At 37.4% G+C, this 14106-nt stretch overlaps 1 protein-coding gene across 2 annotated transcripts in view; it reads left to right on the forward strand.

Moving 5' to 3' along the window:
• The window catches only part of TTC7B (tetratricopeptide repeat domain 7B), a 144634-nt gene that overhangs the window by 81744 nt on the left and 48784 nt on the right, over positions 1 to 14106 (forward strand). For both annotated transcript variants that reach the window (XM_055716417.1, XM_055716416.1), the window contains exon 16: positions 11823 to 11939. In XM_055716417.1, the coding sequence (XP_055572392.1) occupies positions 11823 to 11939 (117 nt within the window). The remainder of the gene's footprint in view (positions 1 to 11822; positions 11940 to 14106) is intronic.

A 14106-nucleotide genomic window follows, 5' to 3' on the forward strand; every position in this document is an offset into this window, starting at 1 on the left:
CTGAAAGAGGGTAGATTTAGTTTAGATATGAGGAAGAAATTCTTTACTGTGAGGGCGGTGAGGCACTGGCACAGGCTGCCCAGAGCAGCTGTGGATGCCCCATCCGTGAAAGTGTTCAAGGCCAGGCTGGATGGGGCTTTGAGCAACCTGGTCTAGTGGCAGGTGTCCCTGCCTGTGGCAGGGGGTTGGAACTAGATGATTTTTAGGGTCCCTTCCAACCAAAACCAATCTGTGATTCTATGATTTCTCTGCTTGAAACAGAAGAAAGGGCCACGCTTCCCTGAATGCAAAGAGCGTAGGCAGGAAGGAGCCACAATATATCCAGAATTACTGGAGTACTTAACTGTGAGGGAGGCTTGAGGTCTTAGATGCTTGGGCTTTCCTTGAATTTATTTTATTTTAATCCAATGATTGTCAACTCTGTATAAGCAGTCCCAGAGGTGTGCATTACAGTCTGAAGGTGTATTCAAGGTGATGCAAGGTAACGGTGGCTGTGTTGCATTGGTTCATATCAGGCTTGTATATCTTGTGCAATAGATACAGTAGAGTTTTATGTACAATTATCTGAAGACCCTTATTTACAAACTCTTTTCCATGACTCCTTCCTGTCTTTTTATCTGCTTGTTACAATGAACCTGTATCTGCTGGTCTTTTGAATGATATGAAATCTCAAAATAACCGTGGTTAGTCAAAAGTAGATTCTCAGTCAAGGGAGACAGAGTTAGGTTTCTTAATGAAATAGTTGTGATTGTTTACTTAATCTTAGCTCTTTGGGGTTCCCTCATTATTTCAAGTGTTGGGGCACTTAAAGATGAGTATAGTGCCTGAAATTAGTGTAATTAGACAAAACCAATAATAAATATTAATTGCTGGTTTTATGCTGAAAATTGAACTGCAATGGATAGCAGCTGACAAGCTTTTAAAGTAACAGAAGTAGGAACAGCAGATGGGTTATTTGAGGAGTGCAAGCATGTTATTTTAATGTTAAGTACACTCAGAAAGGAAAGTCATATGGTAACAGGTTTGAAGACAACTGAAGACTAAGTTCACAGTTTAAACATTTACATTTGTTGAAGTGTGATGGAAATTTTTTTCTTCCAAGAATATTTCACAGAAGCATCAAGCCAATATGTCACTCCTTTGAAAACTATTAAATCCTTTCCTTCCTGACCCTCAAGGACTCTTTTGAGCTGCAGTAGATTTCCCAGAATCGCAAAGCCTTTTAACATCCCCCTCAGTTCCTTGATTAACAAACTTGTTTCCTTCTGGGAGTTGTCCGGGTGGGCATAACAGAAGAGTGGGTTGGTAGGCGCAGTGTATGATGATACATACACTGATGTTTTGTGGGACAGGCACGTATTTATCAGTTAAGGGAATAGACTACACTATTCTGTTTTCCCAAGGTCAGTTGTAGTTGCACTAGTGGTGGTGCTTGTTAAACTTACCTTTTTTTTTTTCTTTTTTTCTGTGATAAATAGAGCACTGGGAATTATTTGAGGAAAGAGCAGTAATACATGATTGGACAAGAAGTAGTGGTCTGCTGAGCTTGCCAAAATCATGTCTTTTGGTATATACATTCTTGTCAACATTTGAGATCATGCTTTTTGAAATCCCTTCCATTTTGACCCTGTCTGTCTTGGGAGTTAAACGAATTTGTTCTCAGGAATGATTTTTCTGTAATTCATGAAAGATAGTATCAGTTGCTTGTGTATTTTCTTTTCATGCTGGGCTTGTCTTTCCCCCCCATTCCCCCCCCCCCCATCCCTTTTGGTTTTTGGTGGTTGTTACATGTTTTTACAGAATTGTCCATTAAAAAAGATGTTGCTGATAGGTAGATACTACTTTATATAATAAATTGGTCATTGGCCTCAGGGTCTTATTCCTGAAGCATATTTGCTAGGCTGTAGATTCTTCTCTGAAACTTCATTGAAAGAGTCTCAGTTTGGGTCATGAGCTGGCTGCTGCAGGGTGTTCAAGGCAGGAAAACACAAAGTTTTCAAGTATAACTAATTTGTTCTGGCTTTAGTCAAAAACTATATTCATTATAGTTTACAGATTAACATTTTCTTAAGCACATTGAGTTTATAAGATGGAATATAGTATACATAAACTCCACCAAAAGTCACAGGACTGACTGCTGCTTTTCCTTGCAAAGAAGCAATGCTACTGCTTTGTAAACAAATATACGGGGAATAATATTTCAAATGGTGCAGTAGAGGCTGTCCAGTGCACACCAAGGATACCTATTCATGGTTTCAAAAAAATTGTGTTATTTTAGGGCTTGAGAACTATTTTTTTTTCATCTGTTGCTTGTTTGTGAGCCAGGCTTCAAATAGCAATCTGAACTGCCTATTTTTACTTCATCTATGTTTCTATATGTATATGGGCTTCCCGCTAGTGAGGATCTGTGCAACCAAAGTTGGAGGTTACCCTTATGGTAACCTTATAACTTATTGGCACTATAGAAATCTGCCACATTCCCTGAATTGCTTGAAACACGTTTCACATCTTTTGGGTATGTTTGGTCATTGTTTGAGAAACAGTTCAGGAGAATTTTTTTATTAAGTTAAATGATTTTCCAAAGTTTTTACAAAAAGTAGATTTGGTTGCTTGACCTCCTGTTGCTGGTGTTGAGCAATTAGTGATTCAGTCAAATGGATTTCCTGAAGGACCAGATTGGTAGAAGCAGCTAAAAAAAATACATAAGTAGACATTGCTGATGGTTGTGTTTGATACCTCTTCTCATTAATTATGTCTCGTTAGCTTGCAAATGCAGCTTGGATAATGGAGACTTATTCCTGACTGTTGAGACTTTGAACAAAAATGAGAAGTGAAAGTGATTAATGGGGAAAGAGGAAACTGGCTTCAGGATAAGGCAAGAGAAATTGATAGGTAGCAGTGTCACAGAAATTCAGAAGAAATTGCCAGGAAATAGATTAATTGTTCAATCATGCCAAAAGATATTTCAAGGTGTTTACAAATGGTGATTTTTTCATGTTTTGTAATGAACGACTTATATCTTTCCTGATAATAAAACTTCCCTTGAATACTCAGAATGAAGTAGACTGACTGTGCAAGTGTTCACTTGGCAATTGCAAGCAGACACCTCTGAATTTCTTTCTGTACTTCAATTATCACAGTTATAGAAGCAATGAACCTAAAATCAGTAAATGTGTAAGTAAATCCTTTATAAAACTATATGTATTACATATTCTATCTAGTTTCATGTTGTTGTAGGTTAAATTTTTGCAATTGTGTCATTTTATTGTTTGTTTTGATGATCATGTAGATCATGTACATGTCTTGGAGTTGACTAATGTGAAGCTTTAAGCTTTCTACAGGAGGCATTAAAGGGACAGCTGTCAAAACTGGATGCTCAAATTAATAGTTTGAAGCCAGTTTTAAAACTCCTGACCTTCTATATATCAGAAGTCACTAAATTTGCTTTGGTCTTTCTGTTAATGTAGGTTTAGCTAAAGCATACCTTCCAGAGGACATCTGATCTTGATAAGTACGCATCAGAAAGTGGGGAAACCTCTTCTTTTTAAAAGAAGCTACAAACTTTCAGACAGTAAACTGCTGTCAAATTCTGGACTGTGAATGAAGTAAATGCTGGGAACCGTAGGATTTTCTTTTAACTTTTTTCTTCTTAACCATTTATTTAAGAGTAAATACAAGACTGCCAGAAGGACACTTGCTGATGGTGTGTACGAAGAGAAAGTGAATTTGCTAAGGCTTGTCTTCCTCCTATTTCCTCATTTCTTTTATGTTTCCTGTAACAGTCAACAGAAGTTTTTCCTATGTATGTAATTGTTGAGTGCAAGAAGTGACTTGCTAACATGTCATTTAGGAAAGGTGAATAGATTTAGTTTCTTTCAAATCATTAATGTTGCATAATATTTGTTCAAACTTAATATTATGCATTCTGCATACTGCTTTCCCGTTTTATTTACTCTGTGGGATCCATCAGTTAAACTGATTTAATTTACACAAGCAATTGACACTATGACAGTTTGTTACAGAAATGAGATACAACGGTACAAAGTATGCATGTCAATGTGAGCTTTACAGCAACATAATTTTTTCCTTAAATTCAGATCATATGAAAAAAAGCTTACATTTTCTGTTTAAATAAAAAGTGTGTATTTTCAGACTTTAGTATCTTTCTGTAGTGTTACATTCTACATCAACCTTTTTGTGATTTATTGATTCATTTTAAAGACAGGATCATTGTCAAACTAGTTAGTCTAAGATTTCACAATTCATGCGTTTAGACTTGGTGAGGGGTTTTTGTGGTTGTTTGTTGGGGTTTTTTTTAACATATTTCCTAGGTTTAAAACCAGAACAACTTCTTTTGAACTTGCCTAGCATTCCAGGATTTAAAGTTGTGGGATATATGAAATGAGCACTTAAATGTGAAACCAAAATGAAATATTATATAACTCTATACAGAACTGGTTATTTTTTTTCTTTCTTTTATGCTCTAATAAGTAACAGGCTGTCAGAGTTGATTATATATAAAGTTTATTCTTACATTTAACCTATTGCAGGAATCAATGTGGTTTTCAGGGAGACCAAGCTATTGTTTGATAATTTCTGCATAGCTTGTTAGTTGGTTGTTACCATATTTATGGGACTACCAGTATGTTTCCTACCATCTTTTAATAAATTATTAACATGTAAAAATACTGTTAGCTGAAGTTAGAAATGCAAACTGTTAAATTACTTTAAAAGGTTCCCTTGAAACTTACTAAGTTTACTCAAAGTTGGTTAAACGTAAGCCAAAGGTAGTTGTGTTTTCAGTACTGCATTGTAAATAAGTGGATTTGATGCATCCTTTTAAATTTTAGCTTCTTCAAGTGGGCTAGCTGTTCACTGTTGTGAAGGGTGTGCTTAGCTTGACCTCACTGCATACAGAAGCGTTATTAAAGGGTTCTCAGCAAGGCTCTTGGTGTGTTATGCTGAAGGACTAGTATTTTTCAAAGCACATACATTCAGTGTTATGCACAGCTCTTCCTTATGTTCTTCAAGCCGTGAACAATGTAAATAATTTATATAATAAGAGAATAATAATGAAGTTTACTCCCAGTCCTAACTGAAAATACAGCATTCTGTTCAGTTTTGATCAAGATACAGGGATATGGACCCTTCAGAAGCAGAAGTCTAGTGGAATTAAACGTTTGCTGTAGAAGGTTTCTTAGTCTGAGGGACTTCAAGGAGATTCCTGTTTACCGCTGTGTTGAGTGACACTGCTCTAGCAGCCAGATTGGGTGGAAGAATAATAGATACCATGTCATATTACCAGATTTGAAGAAATAATTGGGGAATGAAAGGCAGGTCTCTTCCATGGAGCAGTGTGTGGAATACAGATATCCAGCTATGGCTAATCCAAGCTGGCGTGCTCATACAGTGCATAGCAACTTGCAAAAATTATTTACTTGGTTCCAAAAGGAAAGCAGCTGGTTTTAAAGTGACACCCAAGGGGAGCAGTACTTGTTCACTGAAAGAACTTGAAGTTCTCAATACTAATAGTGTTACTTACCACATAACAGAACTTGGTCTTCACTGCTTTGGATTTTTGCTTCATTTTACAGAATAGAAGTATCCTTAACTTAGGCCAGTATTGGACAAATTAACTCCTCTTGTTCTCCTGACATTCCCGCTGTGGAAGGGAATAGGTGGTTGTATCGTCTGGGTATTTATTTCAAAATGGGAAACAGGCTGGCTGAGAAGAAAAAGACATAATTAAGATGGTGATTTTATTTTGGAGATTCACAAGTTCTTCAGTGTGCTACAAATTCCACTGGTTGGCGGGTAGGGAAAGCTTCAGATCATGGTTTAATAAATTATCACAGAATCACAGATTGGTTTTGGTTGGAAGGGACCCTAAAAATCATCTAGTTCCAACCCCCTGCCATGGGCAGGGACACCTGCCACTAGACCAGGTTGCTCAAAGCCCCATCCAGCCTGGCCTTGAACACTTTCACGGATGGGGCATCCACAGCTGCTCTGGGCAGCCTGTGCCAGTGCCTCACCGCCCTCACAGTAAAGAATTTCTTCCTCATATCTAAACTAAATCTACCCTCTTTCAGTGTAAATCCATGACCCCTTGTCCTATTGCTACAGGCCCTACAAAAAAAGTCTTCCCCCGTCTTTTTTGTAAGCTCCCTTTAAGTACTGAAAGGGTGCTAAAAGGTCTCCTGGGAGCCTTCTCTTCTCCGGGCTGAACAACCCCAACTTTCTCAGCCTGTCTTCCTAGGAGAGGTGCTCCAGCCCTCTGAGCATCTTTGTGGCCCTCCTCTGGACCCGCTCCAACAGCTCCATGTCCTTCTTAGGCTGGGGGCCCCAGACATGAATGCAGTACACTAGGTGGGGTCTCATGGGAGCCGAGTAGAGGGGGAGAATCACCTCCTTCAGCCTGCTGGCCACAGGTCAGATTAGCTGTACTCATCAGGAAATAAGCACCGGCAAGGACCTCGGATGTCACAAGGCTGTGTTATTACATTTGTCTTATCTGTAACACTTTTCATGAGCTTACCAGCTGTCTCTTAAGAACAGTTAGGTTATTTGCTCCACTCTTCTGCAGTCTATCCAAAACATACTGTGAGGAAGCAGTCTTTTCTACAATTTCATTTATTATCTTGAGACCTAATTGCCACCCTTAATGATTTTAGTCTATATGGCCTTTATATATACTGGGTTTTGTTGAAACTTTGTCCTCTAGATAAATTTTTCTTTGTCCTTCTTGGTGCTTGTCTCATCTGTATTTATAGATAGAATTTGTACCTCTTCTTGGGTTGTTTGTGGTGGGATTTTTTTTTTGCTAGACTGATTAAGTGGAGTATTTTTCATACTCTGCAGTCTCCAGTGAGCCGATCTGCCTTGCAGCCTTTCTCTGCGGCTGCTCCAGTTTGAAATTTCTCATGTGTGTGTTTTTAACTGTTATAATGAGAATTATGTATAACATACCAGATGTATTCTCAGCAGTGTATTGTACAAGGGCACTGTCTCTCTCTTTCTGCTTCGAGTACATTCCAGAATCGCATCTGCCCTCTTTGCAGCTGTCCCACCTTGATGAACTTGGCTGTTAGGCAGCTCTGGTTTGAAATAACTGTTAACCTATGTAACAGGAGTTACATTTGATTTAATCTTTTGATATAATCTTTTTATTTGATATAATCTTTTAATTAAACTTGAACTATAACCCATTTTTCCATTAACAATGTTATCTAACACTCCTTTACTTTTCGTATGCTATTTTTATATAAATTTTTGCATGTTATTAAGATTGTGTATATTCATCTTCCCTCTTGAAAAAATCATTGGCAATGTAGTTGCTGTTCTCCAGTCATTACAAAAGTGAGATTTTCTTTAAAGTTTTTATTATTGAAAGGACAGTCTTATGTGTCACTGTTTCAATAATTCTGGGAAATGGATTATTTTTGACTGCATTAACTTTAATCATTTTTAAAGTGTTCCTGTTCTTCATTTGTCATTGTTTTCATATCTGAGACAGCATAGATAAGGATTATGGTGGAGGCTGGGGGCTCGTTCCTGAATATCCTTAATCTTCGTCCCATTGTCTGTGTTTATTATACACATTTCCATTTTTTTTTCCTACTTGGGTACAAAAAAAGCCTTTACAGATTGTAGGGTTTTTTATATAATATATATATATTTATATTATATATATATATTATAGTTTAGCTTTAATTTTTACTATGTACCTAGATGCAGCATTCTATGCTGATTTTTCTTCCTTTTCTCTCTCCCCTCTGTCCCCTGCTGTTAGGATCTCTGCATGTTTCTGACGTCTTACTTGCACAATGTTATCAATGATTGGCTTGTCAAACACATAGGTTTACCCCTTCAACTTGAAACGTGGATCCTTAAATGTTTTGGCATCTTTGTGTTAGATGCCAGGCTTCTGCTGTATCTCGGATGTCTTTGCTAACGTTTGCGATCAAATTATTTGGGTGTATGCTGCTGAAATTCAAAGACCTGATTATAAACCCATTTGGGATTTTTCATTCTTTATTTAAATAAAAATCCAGTGTTATATGGATTAGGTTACAGGCAGCTGTTTTATAATGTCCTCATTAGGTAGTGAGAACAGTCTTGAAGTAATGGAGTAATTTGCTGCCTCAGTAGCTATTTCATGAATTTATCAGCTATTAGCTCCAAGAATAACTAAGCCTTTCCACTTAGGAGTTTGATTTGTTTTCCATTTTGTGTCTGAGTAATTATCTCCTAAAATGATACAATTCACTGTATTTTTATCTAATGTTAAATATCTGCATCCGTATCAAACACTGATACAAATGCCCTGTTAATCTAATGTCTTTAGCAGAACCTGTTTTACCTACTTCCTTTCCCCAAAGGATTTGACCCAAACAGATTTCTGTTCTTGTGTTGTATTTATGTGTCTGACACTTTGATGACACACCTTGTTCTACTCTTCATTTCTGTTTTGAATATTGTCTGTTCCTCAGTATTTGCGTTCTTATTCATGAGTGCTGTCCCACCATGCTGTGGTTGCTCTGTCATGTTTTGTTCTGCACCGTGTGCCAGTAATTTAAACCTCTGACTCTTACAGACACAAACAGATAATTCATGATACTCATAAAATGTAGAGCTTGATTTTCATCATCCTATCTCTTGAAGAATTATCCATTCTTCACCATTTTTAATAATGTATTAAAAACAGGTGTGAAAAGGTGCCAGTAAAGTTTAAAACTCTGTGTCAGTAATGCAGGCTGTATTCCAGAAGAGTTGTTTCCACAGATGCTTGACACTGACCTTTCAGAAAATCATTTCTCAGATGACCTACCTTACGGTTTATAAAACTTTCCTGATAAATAGTTATCCCTGAGCTGCTTGTGTATCTTGTTATCAGCTCCTACCTCCAGCCATATTTCAGGGGAACTTGGAAGAATTAGGTTAATTTGGGAGACCTGTTTGTCATATGGTGTTCCTTCTGCCCATTGCCTCCTTCCTTTCTTCCCTTCCTTCTCCCGTGTGTTAAGTAAATGTTTAGTTGGCAGGTTTTTTTGTTATTAACATCCCATCTCAGTTTTCTGAAGTGTCTTAGTTATCTTGTAATTTATAGTCAAAATATATCTTGGACCCAGTGAAACTGCTCTGTGTGACTTTATAAATGCAACATTTTCTATTCAGATTATTTTTGGTTTAGTGTGGAGAATCCCACACCAGTGTACTACTTCCCCCCACCCCCCACCCCCCTTAGATACAATTGCCTACCCTTTCTGTATTAGAATTATGACTATTTTACATCATACTTTGTTTATTGTTTGTATTTTGGGAAAGGTGCAACCATCCAGTCCCCTTGATTGCTGTAATGCACAAGAGGGATGATGTTGCATGTATACCAAGTGCATCCAAAAGCATCAAACTCTGATGTGTTGCTTTAATTGTGACACATTGTCTTCTGCTATCTTGCTTTTGAATCCTGCGCTAGTAGTCTATGTTCTTACATTTTTGTTGCACAGACTCCTGCTATTTTGTATAAGTGTTTAAGTATTTTCTTACGAATCAAATCCCCTGCCTTTTTGTCTCCTGCTCAGTTTTTCTTGTAGCTCTTGCATGCTGAATCTTGGGACCTTGTCCCTTCTCTCTGCTACAGAATTCCTGAAAGTCTTAAATGCTTGAAAGCTGTTAATGTAAATTCAGTCTATCTGTACATAATAACGTATATATTATTATTATCTTTCTAGAATGACTTATAAATTCAGTGCTTCTGAATTTATTATGTTTCGTAACTTTTGTAAAGTGCTTTATGATTGCAGGTTTTAAAAAATTGAACTTCTATAGGCTGTTCAAACTGTAAACCCCACTCTTTTTTTTTTTTTTTTTTTTTTTTTTTTTTTTACATACGTACAAGCAAGGAGATTGTAGAAGGTAGATTCCCGTGATTTTTGGTTTGGGCATTGATGCCTAAGCCTTGTTGTTTGGTGCAGGGTCTGTGTGTGCATCTGTTAAGGGTAGAATAGATACAGCAGTGTGAGGGGAGGAGGAAGTTAGTAATTTTCCCTTCTCTCTTGAGTAAAATGATGGACAGACCTGGACATTTTTAATTCTAGTGATATAGTAACAGGTAAACAAATATCTAGAGTGGGCGGGTCTGCCAAATGAAATATGACTTCAAATTATCTATATAGTTCCCCGTACAGCCAAATCTGATTTACTGATAGGAAGAAAGCTGAACTAGTATAACTGATCACTGTTCTGCATTCCTACAAGACATCAGGTGAGACTCCAGATGACCTTATTTACTTTGCTTATCCGCAGGTGCTCATTCTCATAAACTAACTCAGCAACCTGCCTTTGGTTTTACCTCCACACACATTTTACAACTAAGCACACATTGTACAATTAAGGTAGTGTGATTCAGTTTTAGATTTACATGCTGGGTACTTTCTGCAAAGGATGTTCAATGCAACACTGAAGTTTTAGCTACTGTTAATTGCTGAGGCACTTGCTGTCATTTCTTATTCTTGAGAAAACCCTCTGGCTGTTTGCAGTTACTATTAGCAGCCTCAAAGTTTGTATTTGGGATAAGAAAGTTCTGAGCTTTCACACATACCCACCCTCTACACCCTTCTCAGTCTTCCCACACAAACCATATGACCAATCATACAAATTTTTCACTTAGGATGATTAACTTTGCAGTGGAATAAAATGCCAACATACACCTGGGTTTAAAAACAGAAAGTAGGCTAACATTTTTATGTGTACTGTCATCCTGCTTTCTGCTCTTTAATCTTGTGATTTACTAAAAATTGCTTTTAAATTAGTATTTTTCCAGTGTGTTATATGTTTTCAGATGCTGTGACTCCTATCGATGTTGCATACAAATTGACTAGCTCCTTCATTGTCACATTGCATTTATATTCTTTAATTATCCAGGAAAGTGTCTAAGTTCATCTCTGTGGAGAACCTTCTATTGATACATGGGATGTAAAAGGGATATGCAGTCATCATCTTCAGAGGCTGTGCACCTTATTTGTCTTGCTGCCATTAGAAAGAAACATCAACTTTGAAATCAGAATTAATTTATAGTGGCTTCTGGCAAACATGTTTGCTTCCATTAGGAATAGTTTGCTGCATATTTAATGAGTGATGTGCTTTCCTCAGGTCATCACTTGTGCATGTTCAAAATGTTCACATTTCAAGTCAAACATCAATTTTAGTGCCTACTGATGGCAACATAATGTAGAGTGAAGCAACTTTTTTTATTGACCTTACCAATGTTGACTACTTCCCATGAATCTGTCGGGGTACTGATATCTTTTTCAGTATAGTGTCTTCCTTTTCCTATAATAGGAGTTGATATAGGAAATTAATTTGCATCAATAATGAGTTTTCTTTTGTGAGTTATAAGTTATATAACTACCATCTGAGCCATTTAATGGAAGGTGCTTTTCTTTCTCATAAAAGTAGTGAAGATTTTCTTTAGTGAAGATTTCTCTTTTCAGCATATGAAGTACTGTTTTTAGTGGTCCTGCTAATTTCACTAAGTTATGTTGTCTTGTTTAACTTTGAAAAATAAAATCTCGTTTTTATTTTGGGCAGAAACAACTATTGTTTCCACCCAGCTGAAAAGGCCATCTTGCACTGTTATTTTGATGATGGTGGATATTTGGCTGTATTGTAATTACTTCATGAAACAGTTACTTAAATTAATACTGTCTCTGAAGTTATGTTTTCTCCAGTTTGGTGTGATGTTGGCTATCTTTAAAAATGTTTTGCTTGAATTGAAATCTCTTTCATTTCTCTTTTAATTTCCTTTTCCTTTTCACCAGATTGCTGTTTACAAAAGTCAAATTGGAGTCACTGTGCAGAGGCCCAGATGAAGCACTCCTTACCTGTAAGCACATGCTCCAGATTTGGAAATCCTGCTACAATCTCACTAACCCAAGGTAAGATGCTGTAGAATTCTAGGCTGATCGGTACCTTGCTCAGTAGCTTTTCAGGGCAGTATTAGGTCAGGAGTCCTGGTTTTACTGGGTCTGGTATTTCATATGAACAAACTGATCCTCTGGGAATCTGGAGATTGTAGTGCAAAGATACCAGTTGATGGACTGATTACAGAGGTTGAGTAACTGCCGTTCTCCATAATGAGGCTCAATGTGCTGGTATTGTCTTGATTTTCCCCCTGATCTGGGTTATACAGTGTTTTATATTGGCTACTGGAAAGATTGCTGTAGTGGAAATTTTGTTCAAGGACTTGCACTAAGTAAACTGAAGGAGGACTTGATGTTAATTAAGACTACAGAAAGAAACAGCAGAAATCACATGGATAAATATGATGTGGTTGCAAAGTCAGCATGGTTTGTTTTTTAAGGGGAAATCTTGCTCATGAACCTATTCAGGTTCTTCAGAGGCTATAACAAGTATTTGGATAAGTTGTTATAGTCCTGTTTGGGTTTCCAGAATGCTTCTGTGAAGGTCCTTTGCCATATTTATTTAGATAAGCTGTGAAATAAATGGGAAGGTCGCTTTGCAGAAACCCATGCTGGTACTATTCAACATGTTTGTCAAGTGCCTGGAGAAGAGGACAAGCAGAATTTCCTGCTGTGTGGTTGTTTGAAGGGTTGACAGTTTCTGGAGAAGATATGCTGCAGCAAAAGAGCTTTGTACCAGGTGGCATCAGGTACCTGTATAGCAGTATGATAAACATTATCTGTTCAGTTTTTGCTCTTACTTTTTTTGATCTCAGTTACGTAAACACATGCATCTCTTTAAGAAGACTGAGAAAGTTGGCCTGATTGCAAAAGAAGGAAAATCACTTCTCTCCTTAGTGAGTTAATAAGCATTTCAGAGCGGCAAAGTTTGGGGGATGTTTGGAAAAGTTTGGAAAAGCCTGGGAAGGGACCTGAGTCAGTCACAGCAAGAGAGACTCTGTGGAGCAGGGAGCAGGACTCAGGGGTTATAGAAAGCAAGTACATCAGCAACCAGAAAGGTTTGAGCTGAATTATTTCCAACTTGGAAGTCACTGAACTACCAGCAGGGGCTTGGGAGAGAACTTCTCTTCTAATGTAGTGAAGGATGGTTTATTTTATTTGGCTGGTTTTGTGTATGGGAAGACGGTTTGAGAGTCTATTGCCAGAATGCTGTGCAGAATAGTTACAATTTCCATGTAAGCTTAATTTCAGTGAGGCTTTGCATGTACTCCAGCACAACTTTTCACCTTCCATCTCTGCTGTTACATCCCCCACACAGATCAGGGCTCTAATCATGGCTTGTCATTACTTTTTTTGTTGTTCTTGTGCTAAGAGCTTCTGTGCTATGTTAAATACATGTTAAGCAGTGCTTTCTTCAGACATCAGCAGTGACTGTGAAAACTTGCCCTTGGCTGTGTAAGCTTCAAACAGTAATGTTTGCTAACTCTCTTGTCACTGTTCTCCTTCAAGAACACCTAAGTGGAAAAATTAATGAGGACTACTTTGCATCTAATGGTTTTTACTGCATTTTTACTCTTGACATCTAAAGCTTTTCTTGAAGTTCTGTTTTATGGTAACAAATAAAAATCAAATTAGGAATGGAAGGGACAGGAGCTGTCGATAAGTGTCCTGATGGAAGGAGACAGGTTTCCTGAATCATACATTCAGAGTTATATCCGACAGTCAATAATGGATACCAAGCTATAACCTTACTTTGGGTGGCCTGTGTGAAATTTAAGGGCTGAATACCTTCACATTGTATTACTGTGATCTAGATGTGTCTGACTGGGATGACAGTTATCACTCAGACCTGAAGCATGACTGGGAAGTTCTGTTCACCCAACAGTGCTCCAGATGTAGTGAAGAACGATGATGCAGGATTGTTGTGAAAACTTAAATTTTCCAATGTCTGTAATTTTAACACAGACTGAAGCAACATTTGAAAATTATGTCTCCCACTGGAAATAATTGAAGGTTTATTTAAATAGTTCTTTAAGCCAAAAATAAAAGGTCTTTTGATCATTTGAAACCTTGTCAGAATGTTGTTTTTCAAAGATTTAAATATCCTTTATACTTATTTGAAACACACTTTTCTGTTCTGGTTTAGACTGAACACTGATTTTGATGTATCATTTTCCCAATG

Source organism: Falco cherrug, chromosome 7, assembly GCF_023634085.1.
Source record: "Falco cherrug isolate bFalChe1 chromosome 7, bFalChe1.pri, whole genome shotgun sequence".
In the NCBI taxonomy this organism is placed as follows: Eukaryota; Metazoa; Chordata; class Aves; order Falconiformes; family Falconidae; genus Falco; species Falco cherrug.